Below are 14,033 nucleotides of genomic sequence, written 5' to 3' on the forward strand. Positions count from 1 at the left end.
TCAAAGCAGGAGAGATTAAATGTTTTAAAAGAGGCCATTTCCCATAGTGTTGTCTCCCCAGCATCTCATCTTTTGAGGAACTACCCATCCCTTATCTCCTGGGGTTCTAGGACAGTTATAAATCACACTGTGCTTTCTATACCCAACTGCAAGAGTAGACATGTCACTCAGGCCTGGCCAATCATGATACCCCACTGCCCTCTCTTTACAACTGGTCCAAGAGATGGACACAAAGTCCCCGCATGAAATTTTGTTATTGGATTCCAGAACAAAGATGAGAGGCTTTAAGGACTCCGTATGACTTGGGGGTTCAGAGCTACCTTTCTTGCTACATTGAGAACTGAGCTGAAAAAGAAGTCAACTCAGAGGAAAAGAGCCAAGTGATAGTCCCAATAACCATCACTTGAGAGCATGAATATAGCTGTTACAGCCCTAGGTGTGGGTTTTCATGTATGTAAGCCAATAAACTTCCTAGCCTAGATTAACCTCAGTAGTTCCTGTCACTTGCTACAGAATCCTTACAAACATAGAAACTGACATGTGAATTAGGATGTTTTTTTTTCCCTTCCTGATGAGATCTGACCTACATTATCACCAGATACCTGTTGCAAACTAGATAACCACATCCAAAGAGTAATAGATCTCTAGGGCTACTCCATTAAAGGGGATTTTTTTTTAGTATTTTATTAAAGGGAAAAAAGCCATTTTCACTTAATTCTATTTGATGAAGGTCAGAAATAAAGCATTTATTAATAAATACTTCCTTTTTCCCTGCCTTTCAAGGTATTTTCATTCCATAAAACTACTTCTGTTAAATGTCATCATGTGGATATAAATAACCCCATTTGGAGGGTGGGGGCGCCTGAGTGGCTCTGTTGGTTAAGTGTCCAACTCGATTTTGGCTCAGGTCATGATCTCAGGGTCGTGAGATTGAGCTCCACGTCAGGCTCAGCACTCAGCAAGGAGTCTGCTTGAGATTTTCTCTCTCTCCCTCTCCATCTGCCCCTCCCCCCTGCTCACACTCTCTCTCTTTCTCTCTCTAAAATAAATAAATTCCTTAAAAGGAAAACAAAAATATTTTTCATAGTCACATATAATTCCCAATCAGAACAACAATGAGAAAGAGGGTACCTGCTCACAAACTTCCTGGAAGCAAGAAAAATAATTATGTGTTTAAAATTATCTCAAAAAAAAAAAAATAGCAAAGAACATAAGATACTGGAAAGTTTTAATTAAGTAGATCAGTTACTGTTCATAATGCATACCCAAGACAAGGACAGCCTCCAAATAGAATAGATGCTAATTTTAATAAATTTGAAGCAAAATTTCCTTCCAATTTGCATTCCATAATATTTTTTAAAACCCTAAACTCCAAATACATTATAGCAAAAAGGTTAACCCTCTGTATTTCTGAGTCTCTAAAACAATTATCTCCAGCATAAGTATTACTAAAACAAGGTACCTTACAATTTACGAGCACCGTCTGTCCTTTCTCAGCTATTACAAGTCAAATTATGGTCCTCAAAATGTAATTCATGCTCCCCTGGCCATGAGGGGATGACTGAAATTGGGGAGGGGGGGCAGGCAAAACAGCTCCTGGGAAACACTGCAGAGTAGCTGCATCAGGACACACTGCTAAGGCTGGGGGTGGGGGGGTGGGGATGAAAATATAATGGTGCTACCCTTTTCTCGGAAGGTAGTCAACTGCGACTTTAACAAAAGTTAGAGAAGGGGGAGTTAAGGTGGAAATCTATTTTCCAGTTCTCTTTTTACTAGACTAGCAAATTGCATTTTCCTATAAAATTGGCTAGGCTTCCAAGGCAACACAAGAAAGCCTATTACCATAAAGCACAGTACTACTAGTAATATTTCAGCTACATTATGGGTTAAATAAAAATACTCATTACGAGTTGAATAAGGCTGAAGGTAGAAATGGCATTAGGCACTTTACTAGCATTATTTCTAGAAGAAAAAACATTTCAAGTCCCAATTAAAAAAAAAAAAAACTTTATATAAGACGATTCATATTAGAACTACCTACATATTTAAACAATTAGTGATTCTCCATTTTCCAATTATTCTATAATGCGGATTTTCTGCATTTATACAAAATAAGGTTTTACACACATATACATACACGATTGAGATGGGAGTATACTGAAGACCTATCTGTATTGAACACTCTTTTTTTTTTTTTTAAGATTTTTTATTTATTTGACAGAGAGAGAGAGACACAGCAAGAGAGGGAACACAAGCAGGGGGAGCGGGAGAGGGAGAAGCAGGCTTCCTGCCGAGCAGGGAGCCCGATGCGGGGCTCGATCCGAGGACCCCAGGATCATGACCTGAGCCGAAGGCTCAGTTAGTCTAGTCTAGCTTCCACCAAAATTCATACTCAAACTTATCTAAAGAGTTTAAGTACTAGAAGGGTGAAAAAGGTAAAACTCTTACAGGTATTCTTTACCAATGAAACCTTAAGCTCCCATTAAAGTGTGAGTTTCCTGAAGACAGATAATTTCTGATTCATTTTTTTATCTGTTTTTATATTGCCAGTGCTAACTCACATTGGTACACCACCAAATGGTTGTTGAGGGAATGAACATGTGCCAGTAATCCAACTTTTTGTTTTCTCTTTATAAAATAAAATAAGCCACCTTTTGGGGGAAACATTCTAAATAATATTCTTTCAAGGAGAAGAGCAACTCTTCCCCACAAACACATCTCTCATAACACTAGCCTCTGAGCCACTGAAAATCTTACCCGTAGGAGCAGTTTTAAATAAAGGGCATTCATTCTCTCTGCCAAAATGTAGTACTGCAAGGAAATTATTTCTCAAAAATTCAGAGGGGAAACAAAACTGCTTATAATTAATTAAAAGGGTCACAGTTCTAGTCCTCAATACCAAAACACTTATCCTCTGTCAAATCACAAACAACCAAAAACTGACTTAGGAATTGGCAGAGTTTGGAATTGGTACCTAATACAGAAGTGGTTCATAAAAATGAAATTCTCCTACAACACACTCCCCAAACTCCTAAGTGCTCACAAAATTTATAAAGCACTTAGAGGTTATATAGTGAAGATATTATATGAAACTATTCACCTGAGAAGATTATGCACTGACTTCACAAGTCAGATCCTGGAGCAAATGTAGATTTGTCTTACCATCAATTTACAGAAATTAGAGATCAAGAAACACACACACACACATTAAAATTTGTCTCTTATAAGAGGTTTTATAAAGTACCTCCCAGGATCTCAGAGGAAAGACAATTTATATTCCCCAGGAACACAGTTATGTTCCATGAAAATCAGTTTTAGCATTCAGCTGAATAAAATAAAAATGATCTGAAAACTGAAAAGGGCCAATTAATTAAGTGTTTCTTCTGCCTCTACGACATAAGCCCATTATTCACATGAACTGAAGGTATCAATGAATGGAGTCCAGAACCTGAAGTTACTTGAGTTACTTGAGACCAATTTTAGACCCGAAAAATTGCTACCAAATTTTAAGAGGACAGGAAAGTTTCCAATTTAAGGTTTATCAAAATTTAATGTGTTTTCCCTAACAAAGAGGCTGCCTCACCCCATCTCTAGTTTCTATTGTTAAAAAAGAAATTTTTGTATTGGAAACCTAGGAGGCTAGCAATTAAACTCTAATTTCTCTCATCCTTCCCTTCTTCAAATATGACAACCACCTAAACAAAACTCACAAGTTCCAAATTATCCATTAAACCAAAAAGACAAAAAGACCCAAAAGTTAAAAGAAAGGGGTAAAGTTATTCATTATTGGCATAACATAAACACCCTTACTTAAAAGCTTCTAGTAATGCTTCTTCACCAATGGGGAATGGATTTCTAGGAATGTGCTCATTTTAACAAAATTCCCCTATAAGTCGGATGTCTCAAAGAGTCAGTGGCAAACTTTGACCTACAATTAACTGGCATTAAACAAGATCTATTTCAAATTAGTTTTTGTTTAAACAGTAACATTGTTCCTCATGATTTTCATCTCTAGATACAGTAGCGGACTTAAGATAGTTGAAAGCACTATGTGCATAATAATGCAGTAGCCAATGGTTTCATGTTCTTAATGTATCAATACTAAATCTCTGGAATACAATCCACATAATTTGCAACCACTGATATCTGTGTTTAAAAGTATATGAAGAAGTGAATATGCCATAAAAGTCTGTACATTCATAGTCCGGAGAATTTTAGAACAAAATTAACTACTTCTATCATTAACCAGAAAAGAAATTGCTTGAAAATATGCTCTGAAATAAAATCAAAGAAACTAATCCAGGTCACAGGACTAGATCATGAAACAATTTCATCAGAGGTCCAAAGTTTAACTTCCTTTACTACTGTGAAACTACAAAGATCAAATTCAATTGAAAACTTTTTTCTCTGCAGATAAAAGAAAGAAAAAGAAAGAAAGAAAGAAAAAGAAAGAAAGAAAGAAAAGAAAGGAAGGAAGGAAGAAAAAAGGCAGGGTTGTACTTAAGAAACAGGTGACCAGTTGCACCAAGGACTAGGTAGAACTAAAGACTGTCCTCAAAGCAGGAATGCACTGACTGCTATGTATTACGTGAATACTAAGTAAGAATAAGATTCCAATAAGAAATTCCCCAATTCTCTCAAGAAAAAGAAAACCTCCCATATTTTAAAGAGGTTTTGTTGTTGTTGTTGTTGTTGTTGTTGTAATCTTTAATGGAATTTGCAAGTAAGAAAAAAAAATACTAAAGCCCAAATCAAAGCTGAAGACAGTCACTGCCAGAGAGAACCTTCCTGAAGTCATCGGGTGTTGACGCTAGCTTTGGCTGAGCTCCCCTTAGCATGTACTACACAAAAAAGGAGAAAGCTAGACAGGATCCATACTCATCCTTTTGCCATGGACTTTGTCAGAAGACAATGAATGCGAGATCATTCCACACTAATATTACATCCTACAGAAATGTTAAATATACTCTTGCACTGTACTAGTTTCTAAATGATGTTATGAATACAGTTTTACAAAGAGTAACTAATCAAGACAAGAGACAGTGAAAAGTACACTTTACAATTCTTATTAAAATGGAAAGTCCATTTCACTCACAAAGTTTAGATAAAATAAAAAAAAGCAATGTGCAGAGCAAATTCCTTTTTAAATTTCCTTACTTTGTATTTTCATACTTTTCAAATTTAAGCCTAACAGTATGGAATCCTGTCTCCTCCAGAGATGATATTTATGCTGTTTTTAATCACACCCAAAGTTCTAGGAATAACCTCTTCTAGTTCCTTAATTTCTAATATTTGAAGTCTTGGGCTTAACCTGCAAAAATCTTGCTATTTTATAACAAATGTTGTTTAAGCAAAGCCATTTAAGAAAGCCATTTCACGTAATGCTTAACATGAGGCTATTAAGAAACTAAGAATACTATTCTTTGAGAAATTAATAATTTTAAATTACAACTTACTTAGAAACGAGAATAATAATCTTAGAGGACACATAGTGGTATCCTTTAGAAATTACTGAAGCAAAGCATATCTTTAAAAAAAATAAGTGTAGTATTCAGAACTTTTATTATTAATGATCAGAAAATATGCTAAACCCATTAATATAAATTATTCCTTTTTTTTTTTTTTTTTGGCTAAACATTTAAAGTAGGAAAGTACCTGAACTTGTCAAGAGGGAAAAATTTTATTACTACAAAAATGTCAACTACATTCTGGGGCAAATGATGTTTATTCAACACAGCTAATCTATATTACGGAATACACTCTAAACTTCGAATTATTTTCTTAAATTTGATATAAACGTTGAAAAAATATATAACATGCAGATCAGACTAATATTAAAGATCTCCCCAGTCTTCTAAAAGAATCACAATACTTTGAGGATATATCGACTTCCTCAACCTATTAAATCTTAAACTATTTTTGAAAATAACAGTTACATTCTCATTTATGCCCCCAACTAATCAAAACAAAACACAATGATGCAGATGTTCTCATTATTCCCTGACTCAGGGGATTTGAACTAAATGGCACCTACACTAGTAAACCGTGTATTATATAGTTTTTTGCATATTACAGACAGTGCCTGACTCGCTAAATTAAAGCCCCCAAAACCTTTCCTCCACCTTTCACATATGGCTCTGAAAGTTTGAGTTAAGAATTTCTTAATTTGCAAAACTATACAGAAAAAGATGTTTAAAGTCTACCAAAGTTTTTTATATTAGCAATAAAAAAGAAAACCTTACATAAACTGTAAGCTTAAAATGAATATGATGAAACAGACCACATGAAGAAAATCTTAAGATTGGAGAGACATGTGAGTGTGTGTGTATACACCTACAATACTCACACATATGTATATTGCACCACAAACCATCAGTCCCCATTAAGCCCAAGGACTATGAAAAAGAAATTTCCAAAGTGAGCTGCTGAGAAAGAAAAAACACTGTGAGGGAGAGAACATGTTAAATTTTTCTCCCGAATCTTCTAGCATTTTGCAGCGAAGGGATGGACTGATCGTTCCAGCCCAAGTCACAATTAAACAGCCCATTATATTTTGATGCACTATATATTCAGTAGAGCACACTCAGCGAAACTAGTTTGATTTCTAATAACGTTGTGATAATTCTCTCTCCTACAAGCATCTCAGAAAACAGAGCCACCTTCTAACCACTGCTGAACCGACCAACAATGCTGTAGATAACAAATACATAAGAACCATTGCATACTCTCAGATTTCACTGTACGCAGTCTGATCAATGCTCTGAAACATAAACGTAACGTGCTTTGCAGTAGATTTGACTTGCATAAAAGACACCAGGGCAACGGGGGTCCGTCTTACCCACCACTTCTACAAAATGTGTGTAAAATCAAAGATTTAGAAAAGATTTTACTCCGAAGAGACACCTAGGTCTTCTTCCGAAGCCCAGACTAACAGCTCCCGGCAAGAACACACTACTCGGCCCCATATATTGCACAGCATCGGTCCCCAGACACCTGAAACCACCTGAACTGAGTTAGGCTGTCAGCTCCAAGGTGTTGCTAGCGTGCAAGCAACAGTGAAGCAGCTAAGCCCTCCTAGGTACACTAGGTGGTAACCTTGGCACCAAGTGCCTCAGTAGTACAAAACATCTTTCCCTATTAGAAAATGCGTAAGATGTTCCAAAGAATATGCTACAATCATGAGAACCTTCTCCACAAAGGGGAGCAGCTGAAAAGGCTGGTTTTTTCTGTTTGTTTGTTTTTGTTTTTTTTTCTCTCCGGTCAGAAACTCTCGGTAGGAGACGGGGCTACAAATCTAGGAAACCCAGCTTCTGGTTGCAATACTATGACAGCTTGCAGAGCAGCCCCGCCAAACCAGAGCTCAGTTTTCCTATCAGCAAAATGGGAATCACCACCGCCACCCCTCCCCCTCGCCAGGGAGTCCGGCGCACCCTGGAAGTCTAAGATTACCCAGGGCGATAAGCGATGAGGAGTGGCCGCCGCTCCCAGGACGCCCACCCCGACTTCCCCCCCAAACCCCGAGACAGAAAGGCAGGGCCGGCGTACCTGGCTTCACAGTCTTGAGACGGATGGGCTCTCGGAAGTGGCGGATGACAGCCAGGGTGTCCCGGTTGGTGAGCCCGCTGACAGGCGTCCCGTTCACCTCCAGCAGCACATCCCCAGGGCTGGGCGCCTTGCCCGAGACGACGCAGCAGGTGCCCCCGCCGGGCTCCTCCCGGAGCCGCCCCAGGTAAGGGAACTCGCCGCGCTCCGCGCCGCCCCGGATCTCGGCGCCCAAGTCGCCCGGGGGCCCGGCCCAGGACACCGCGCACTCCTGCACCTTGCTGAGCCAGTGCTTCTTCTTCTTCAGCGTCTTCGACATCCCGAACCCCGCTGAACCATGGGGGAGACCCCGCGCGGGCGGCGGGGGCGCCGCTCCGGCCCCCCTCTCAGCCTGGGGGCCCGGCGGCCCGTGCAGCCCAGCGAGGGGGCCTCGACGCTCCGGCGCCCCCACCCCCGACCGCAGCCCGCTGGGGCCGGGCTGCTCCAAGCCCCGAGACGCCCCTCGGACGCCCCTCCCGGCTGCGCTCCCCGGGGCTGCCGGGCTCCGCGAGGACCACCCCGGGCTAGGCTGAAGAAAGGAGAGGGGAACTGTCCCCGGGCAGCTCCAGAGGGGTTTCGGGCGGGGTCACGGCCGCCGGCTGGCCCCCGGGCTCCTCGCTGGAGCGGCGGGAAAGACAGAAGCAGGGGGGCGGGGAGGTGAACAGGGAAGAGCCGGAACGGGAAAAATCCGTCGGGGGCGCGCAGAAGCGCGCGAAGACCCGTCGCAGGATCGATCGTGGCCGCTGCGGAGCTGGAGCGCGGAGACCAACGCCTGCCCAAGCTGCCAGGAAACTGCCGCTTTCAAACCCGCCGCAACCTCCTCCGCCTCCCTCTTCCCTTCCCCCCGCCCTCGCCCATCCCTCATCCAGAGCCCCGCCCCCTCCTGCCGCGCGGCGCCCGGCGCGCTGCCGTCACAGGCCAGGCGCTTGGGAACGAGCCCCACCACTCGTCTCCCTCGCCGGGGATTGGCCCCCAGCGGGTAGGGGGCGGATCCTCGGCGAGAGTGAGGACCACCTATTGGTCGGTGGGAGTGGAGAAGGCGGGCACTAGGATGAGTGAAGTTTAAAGAGGGTGGAAAAAAGAAGTTTGAAGAGTGAGGGAGGCCGAAGGGAGGGGCAGCGGAATGGAACCGGCCACACATCGCAGGGCCGAGAGAGGCCCTCCTTACCGCGGCTGGAGCCAAGCGAAAACTCGGACACGGAAGAGCGGAGAGAACTCCGAGGTGGAGGCGTGGCTGGAGAGCCGGGCGGAGCAGGGGGTGGAGCCCCGGAGCCTGCACGGGGCGCTTCCAAGAGAGGGTGTACTTTGGAGGGGAGACGACGAGCCGAGTCTACTGCCCGAGGTGGCGGGCTCTCCAGGGTGGCCTGTCACAACCGATCAATTGATGTTTCTTGTTCGTTCATTCACACATTCAGCAAATGTTATTGGACGCCCATGATGGAAGGTAAGATAGAGTCCTGCATACTGCTCTGCGACCTGGGGCAAATTAGACAACCTCTCTGAGCCGCTGCATCTTGGGCTGAAAAGTGGAAATAATTATACCCCTCCAAGCAGTTGTGAAGATTTCATGAGGTACATATAAAATATCTGCACAGTACCTCACAGAAGGTGGGTGCTTACCTTTTGGTAGCTGGTGATGTTAACGATGACTTTATGTCAGAAATTGTGCTAGGTACTGGGTTTCAAAGATGAAGAAAACAGCCGTCAAGGAGGTCAGAGTCTAGTGGGAGAGACTGACAAGTTCACAGACTGCCTGAGATGAGGTAGGGTGATATGGAGGTAGAAGGTAGGATTAGAACTAGCCCAGGAACTAGCAGACCTGCATGCTACTTACTTGCTGTTTGACCTTGGCCAAATCTCAGCTTCAAGTTTATTCATCTGTGAAGGAGGTGGAGGGAGGACTAACATTGAATAAAGAACATCTTAGGTCCCTTCCAGCACTAATTTTTCAAAAACTCTTGAGCATTCTGTCTTCCCTCACTTGACTCACACTCTCCCAGTCTTTTTGTCTTTTAAAAATCTTATCCATTCTCAGTCCAAATGCCATCTCTTCCAGGTAGCCTTCTTTGATTTCTTGTCCTCCAAGTAGAAACTTTTCTTGAGCTATGATACTTTGTTTTACTTTTGCAGAGTGACTCCTAATTATATAGTCTCCTGTCTCCCTTTAATGGTTGAGGAAAACCCTTATTTACACTATGAATAACTCCACAGAATCTCATCATGTATCAGATAGAGGGGACCAAGTTTCAACCACTGCAGTGATTTTGTTCACACCATTGTATCAATCAGAGCCTAGCAGGAAACAAATGGTACTTTACAAAGATGTGGGCAGGCTGTGGGAAACCACAAGGGTAGTGTGGAACCCTAGGGCTACAAGCTCCTAGGTCTGTAGAAGGGGAGGGAACCAAAATTCAGCACCAAAAAGGCAGCCAGACAGGAGCCTGTGAACTTCAGTCAAGGGATGCAGTCAGCCTAAGTAATTGCCCAAGGAGAAAGCTGGGGGATTTATATCTCACTCACCTCCCTCTTCCAGTCTCCTGCTGGTACATCCCAGTGGCCAAATCCAACCAGAAGCCAGAGGGCAAGAGAACCCTTTGCTGCAGTCCATCTCAGTCAGTCACACAGAGAAGAGGATACCCTGCATCTGGAGAGAAAAGGGGGAAATATCCAGCACACACATGTGGATTGCTGAGATTTACCCAGATCTGAGACAAAGCTGGAATATTTTTTTTCTGAAGTATTACCTACACTAACAGATTCCTGGATGAGATCTTGATAACCTCCACATCATCTGCTTTCACAGCACCTCTGAGAAAATGTCTTTTCCTGCCCAGATTGTATCCGTTAGGATACTTTTGGCCACAAGGAACAAAATGTAATAGCTTAAAGTGTAAGGTCATTTATTCTATCTTTAACATAAGGTTCAGATGTTAAGTAGTCCCAGGGTTAGTTAAGCACCACAATCATGTCACTAAGGACCCAAGTTCTTTTTGTGCCTGCTCTCTACCATCATATGCATGTTGGCTTCTATCTCCAGGCTTATCACCTCTTGATTGCAATGTGGCTGCCACAGCTCCAGATAGGACATCCTCAGAGGTCACTGTACAAGCAGGAAGGGAAGGAAAGGCAGTGCTGCTCCCATTTTTATGAAGGAGAATAACCTTTCCCAGACTGTAACCCCCACCCCAACCGGTAGAATCTCCCTTATTGGCCAGAAAACGGTCACATGCCCACTGCAACCCAGTGGCAAAAAGAAAATGAGATTGCCACAGTTCATTAAATTCATGAGTCACCCCAAACAAAATAGGGATTCTGTTTGAGAGGAGAAAGAATAGGTGTCAAGTAGGCACCCAATAGTGTGTGCCACATGCCTCAACCAAGAAGTTATCTTGACTCTTGGGCAGAAAACTGCAGTGATTAGGATCTTGAGCTCTGGAGTCAGACTGCAAATCCCAGTTTTTCTACTACTAGCTTTGTAATCTTGAGAAAACTATTTAACCTTACCTAAACTCCATTTCCTCATCCATGAAAGGGGTATAATAACAATCTTAGCTAGGTTGTTGTGAGAACTGAATGGAGCTATTTGAGTCAAGAAAGCACTTAACCTATGGTCTAGCATAAAAGCAAACATTCAATAAATTAGTTTGTGCTAGTTATATTTATGACAAGGCAAAAAACATTGTTCATCACCTTTGTAACTCTCTAAGTATTAAATTCACTCATCTTAGTAAGCCTAGGTTCCATTTTTTAAAAATTCTAGAAATAAGCTGCCGATGCCAGTGAATTAATTCTGGTAGGATATTATTCTGGAAATTACTGCATAATTAAAAGGGTCACATTATGAGTGTCTATCTGTAAAATGGTACCTAACCAAATAATCAAATTGTATCTATGTTTATCACTGCTTCCTAAGCTTAATAGTTGGATAATAATAGTTATGATTTCCACTGGGGAGTATTAATAAGTCAAACAATATGGAAACTGGTTTAACGAAAAGAAATGATACAGTTGAATTTGATGATCTCCAAGGTTTCTTTGAGCTACTTCTAACCACCATAAGTTAAACATAGATATGTTTCAAGATGCTGCATACCACAGGAGTTAGGTCCCAAGATGGCTGTAGAGATGCCAACACAAGTATCATAATATCTAAAGGCAGAAAGGGGGGAAGTGGTTGTCTCCTTTCCCCATTTCTTTTTCAGAAATCAAGGAAACCTCTCCGCAAAGGCTCCAAGCAAGTCTTTCCCTCCAGCTTATTGGGCAAAACTGCCCAAATGCCCTTTCCTACACCGAAGGTACAAAGAGTAATGAAATACCCTTATCCATTTTCACCCTCTGGTGCTCAAAAGGAGATCCAGCGTCTAAACTGCACGGCTGCACAATATCTGAACTTGGGGAGGGGGTGTCTCTTCTCAAATACGAAGAAGGAAAGACTGGGCTTTTAGGTAAACAATCCACAGTGTCCTCCACAAAGAGACTGCATTGATTTGCTTCTAGTATATATTTCTTCTGACAAGGTGGGGAATTGGTTTTGTCTTACGATATTGTGCAGAGAGTTAAATAAACCCTTCTACTTCGAAAACTTCAGAATGGCAGGTATAAATTGCCAATTCTTCTGAAATGACCCATGCTCGCTTACTTCTCTGTACAATCAGGTGCCTTGAATGGTGGTACGGTTTGTGTGCTGACAGCTCTGGGGCCATCACTCACATCGGCGTCCGTGTGGATCATGCCCCTGGAGTGGTGCATGGCTTGGTGCCAAAGCAAGGCACGTGTAGGGAGAAGTGTTCAATTTTATTTATTTCTATACTCTCAATTGTTTCTTTCATAAGAACTTGAATCTCTAGTAATAGTAAATCAAATCATTATTGAGATGAAGTCATTCTCAAGTATTGGTGGTGGCAGAGGGTGGGGGAGAAGTAGAGTATACAGATAAAACAAATATTTGCCTTCTCTGCAGAATAGAACAACATTCATCCTGTTTTTCTTCCCACAGATTATATAATAAAATTATCTTGAATTTTAAAAATTCTGGTCAACGAAATCTTTCATGTTTGGACAAAAATGTCCATATTTCCTGGTATTATGGAAATGATATATGTAATGTAGTCTAACATTAATAACCTAACCAAACTCAGTATTAATGTTCTATTCTATCTTTACATTTTATTAGCATTTTTATTTGCCTAGGTCTATGGGCTAATTTGTATGCTAATGCTAAAATATGCTCAATTACAAAAGCAGTTACATGGAAGATTTTATTTCAGTTAAACAAACTAATTTATTGTCTAAAATCTGTATTACTATGTCTCATACATAAACGTGCATTTTTGGCCATGGGCGCACTTACCTGCAAATGACCAAATGAATCCAGCCCAAATTCACAGAACAACAGAAACATTCAAAACCAAGTGCAGTGCCAACATGCTTTGAAAGGGGGGTTAGTTAAGCAGTCAGATGTCAAGTTCATCTAACAAAGCAGGACAAAGAGAATATTGAATGAAATAGAAAATACCAAAATACCTATCTTTCAACTTTCAGCTTAAATACAATCTCCTACTCAAGGCCAGCCTTTATTTCCTGCAGCTAGATGTCAGTTCTTCCTTCTCCAGAACTAATAGCATGTTACCTCTATGTGTTTTGTTTTCCAATAGACCTCAAGATCCTTGAGAGCAGTGTTGATCTCTGATTCATTTGTGCATCCCCCATTGGTCTGGGTACTTTGTCTTTAGTAGAGTTAGCACACATTCAAAAAACAGAGAGTACCCATTATAAACAGGCATTGTTTTAGGTGTTGGTTTATGGCAATGAACAGACTTACAAGGTCCCTCGTTTCATGGGGAAGAAGACAGTGCAGGGCAGGAAGAAGTTTTCCTCCACCCTGTTAGGGTCCCTGGCTGGGTCTGAAAATTCAACTGACAAAGACACATTAACAGGAGAAAAGCACACAACTTTATTTAATATAAGTTTTATGTGACACAGGAGCCTTCATAAGGAAATAAAGACCAGAAGAAATTATTAAACCTGAGTGGTTTTTGATGAAGAGTTGAAAGTCATGGAAAGATGTGATAGGGCAAAGAATGTGAGCTGAGAGTAGTAAATCCAGGAAACTCAGCAAATTCTGTTCACTCAGATTCTTGTTGATATCTCTCCATCTTGGATATCTGGATGCTCCTTTTTACTCCAGGTATGGAGAGGGCACCTCTCCTATGAGGGTCTTATGATCTGCTTCAGAGAAGAAGGGCAGGGAGAAGGTCAGACAGACTGCTTCTCCTATTTTCTCAAACTGCTTCAGTTTAAAATATTCAATACGCCAAGCTGCCATATTTTAGGGTATCACATCCTGAACTCCATCAACAGCAAGCCCAAAGCAAGTAAATGATCAAGAAAATTTCCAGTAGTAATAGTACTGTAATTAAAATAGAAGATGAAACAGAATGAAATGATGGGTA

The 14,033-nt window shown here is 41.6% G+C and overlaps 1 protein-coding gene and 1 long non-coding RNA gene across 4 annotated transcripts in view; one reads left to right on the forward strand and one right to left on the reverse strand.

Moving 5' to 3' along the window:
• Positions 1 to 8,420, reverse strand: part of MAGI3 (membrane associated guanylate kinase, WW and PDZ domain containing 3) — a 237,077-nt gene extending 228,657 nt beyond the window's left edge. Inside the window, exon 1 of one of the 3 annotated variants that reach the window (XM_036088450.2) lies at positions 7,546 to 8,420. In XM_036088450.2, the coding sequence (XP_035944343.2) occupies positions 7,546 to 7,861 (316 nt within the window). In that variant the 5' untranslated portion in view covers positions 7,862 to 8,420. The remainder of the gene's footprint in view (positions 1 to 7,545) is intronic. The other 2 variants (XM_078072592.1, XM_036088453.2) reach the window with 2 other exon arrangements.
• A 250-nt stretch (positions 8,421 to 8,670) lies between these two features.
• Positions 8,671 to 14,033, forward strand: part of LOC144381882 (uncharacterized) — a 28,492-nt gene continuing 23,129 nt past the window's right edge. The window contains exon 1 of the long non-coding RNA XR_013447978.1: positions 8,671 to 9,025. This is a non-coding gene — a long non-coding RNA (uncharacterized LOC144381882). The remainder of the gene's footprint in view (positions 9,026 to 14,033) is intronic.

This window comes from Halichoerus grypus, chromosome 5, assembly GCF_964656455.1.
Source record: "Halichoerus grypus chromosome 5, mHalGry1.hap1.1, whole genome shotgun sequence".
Taxonomy (NCBI): domain Eukaryota; kingdom Metazoa; phylum Chordata; class Mammalia; order Carnivora; family Phocidae; genus Halichoerus; species Halichoerus grypus.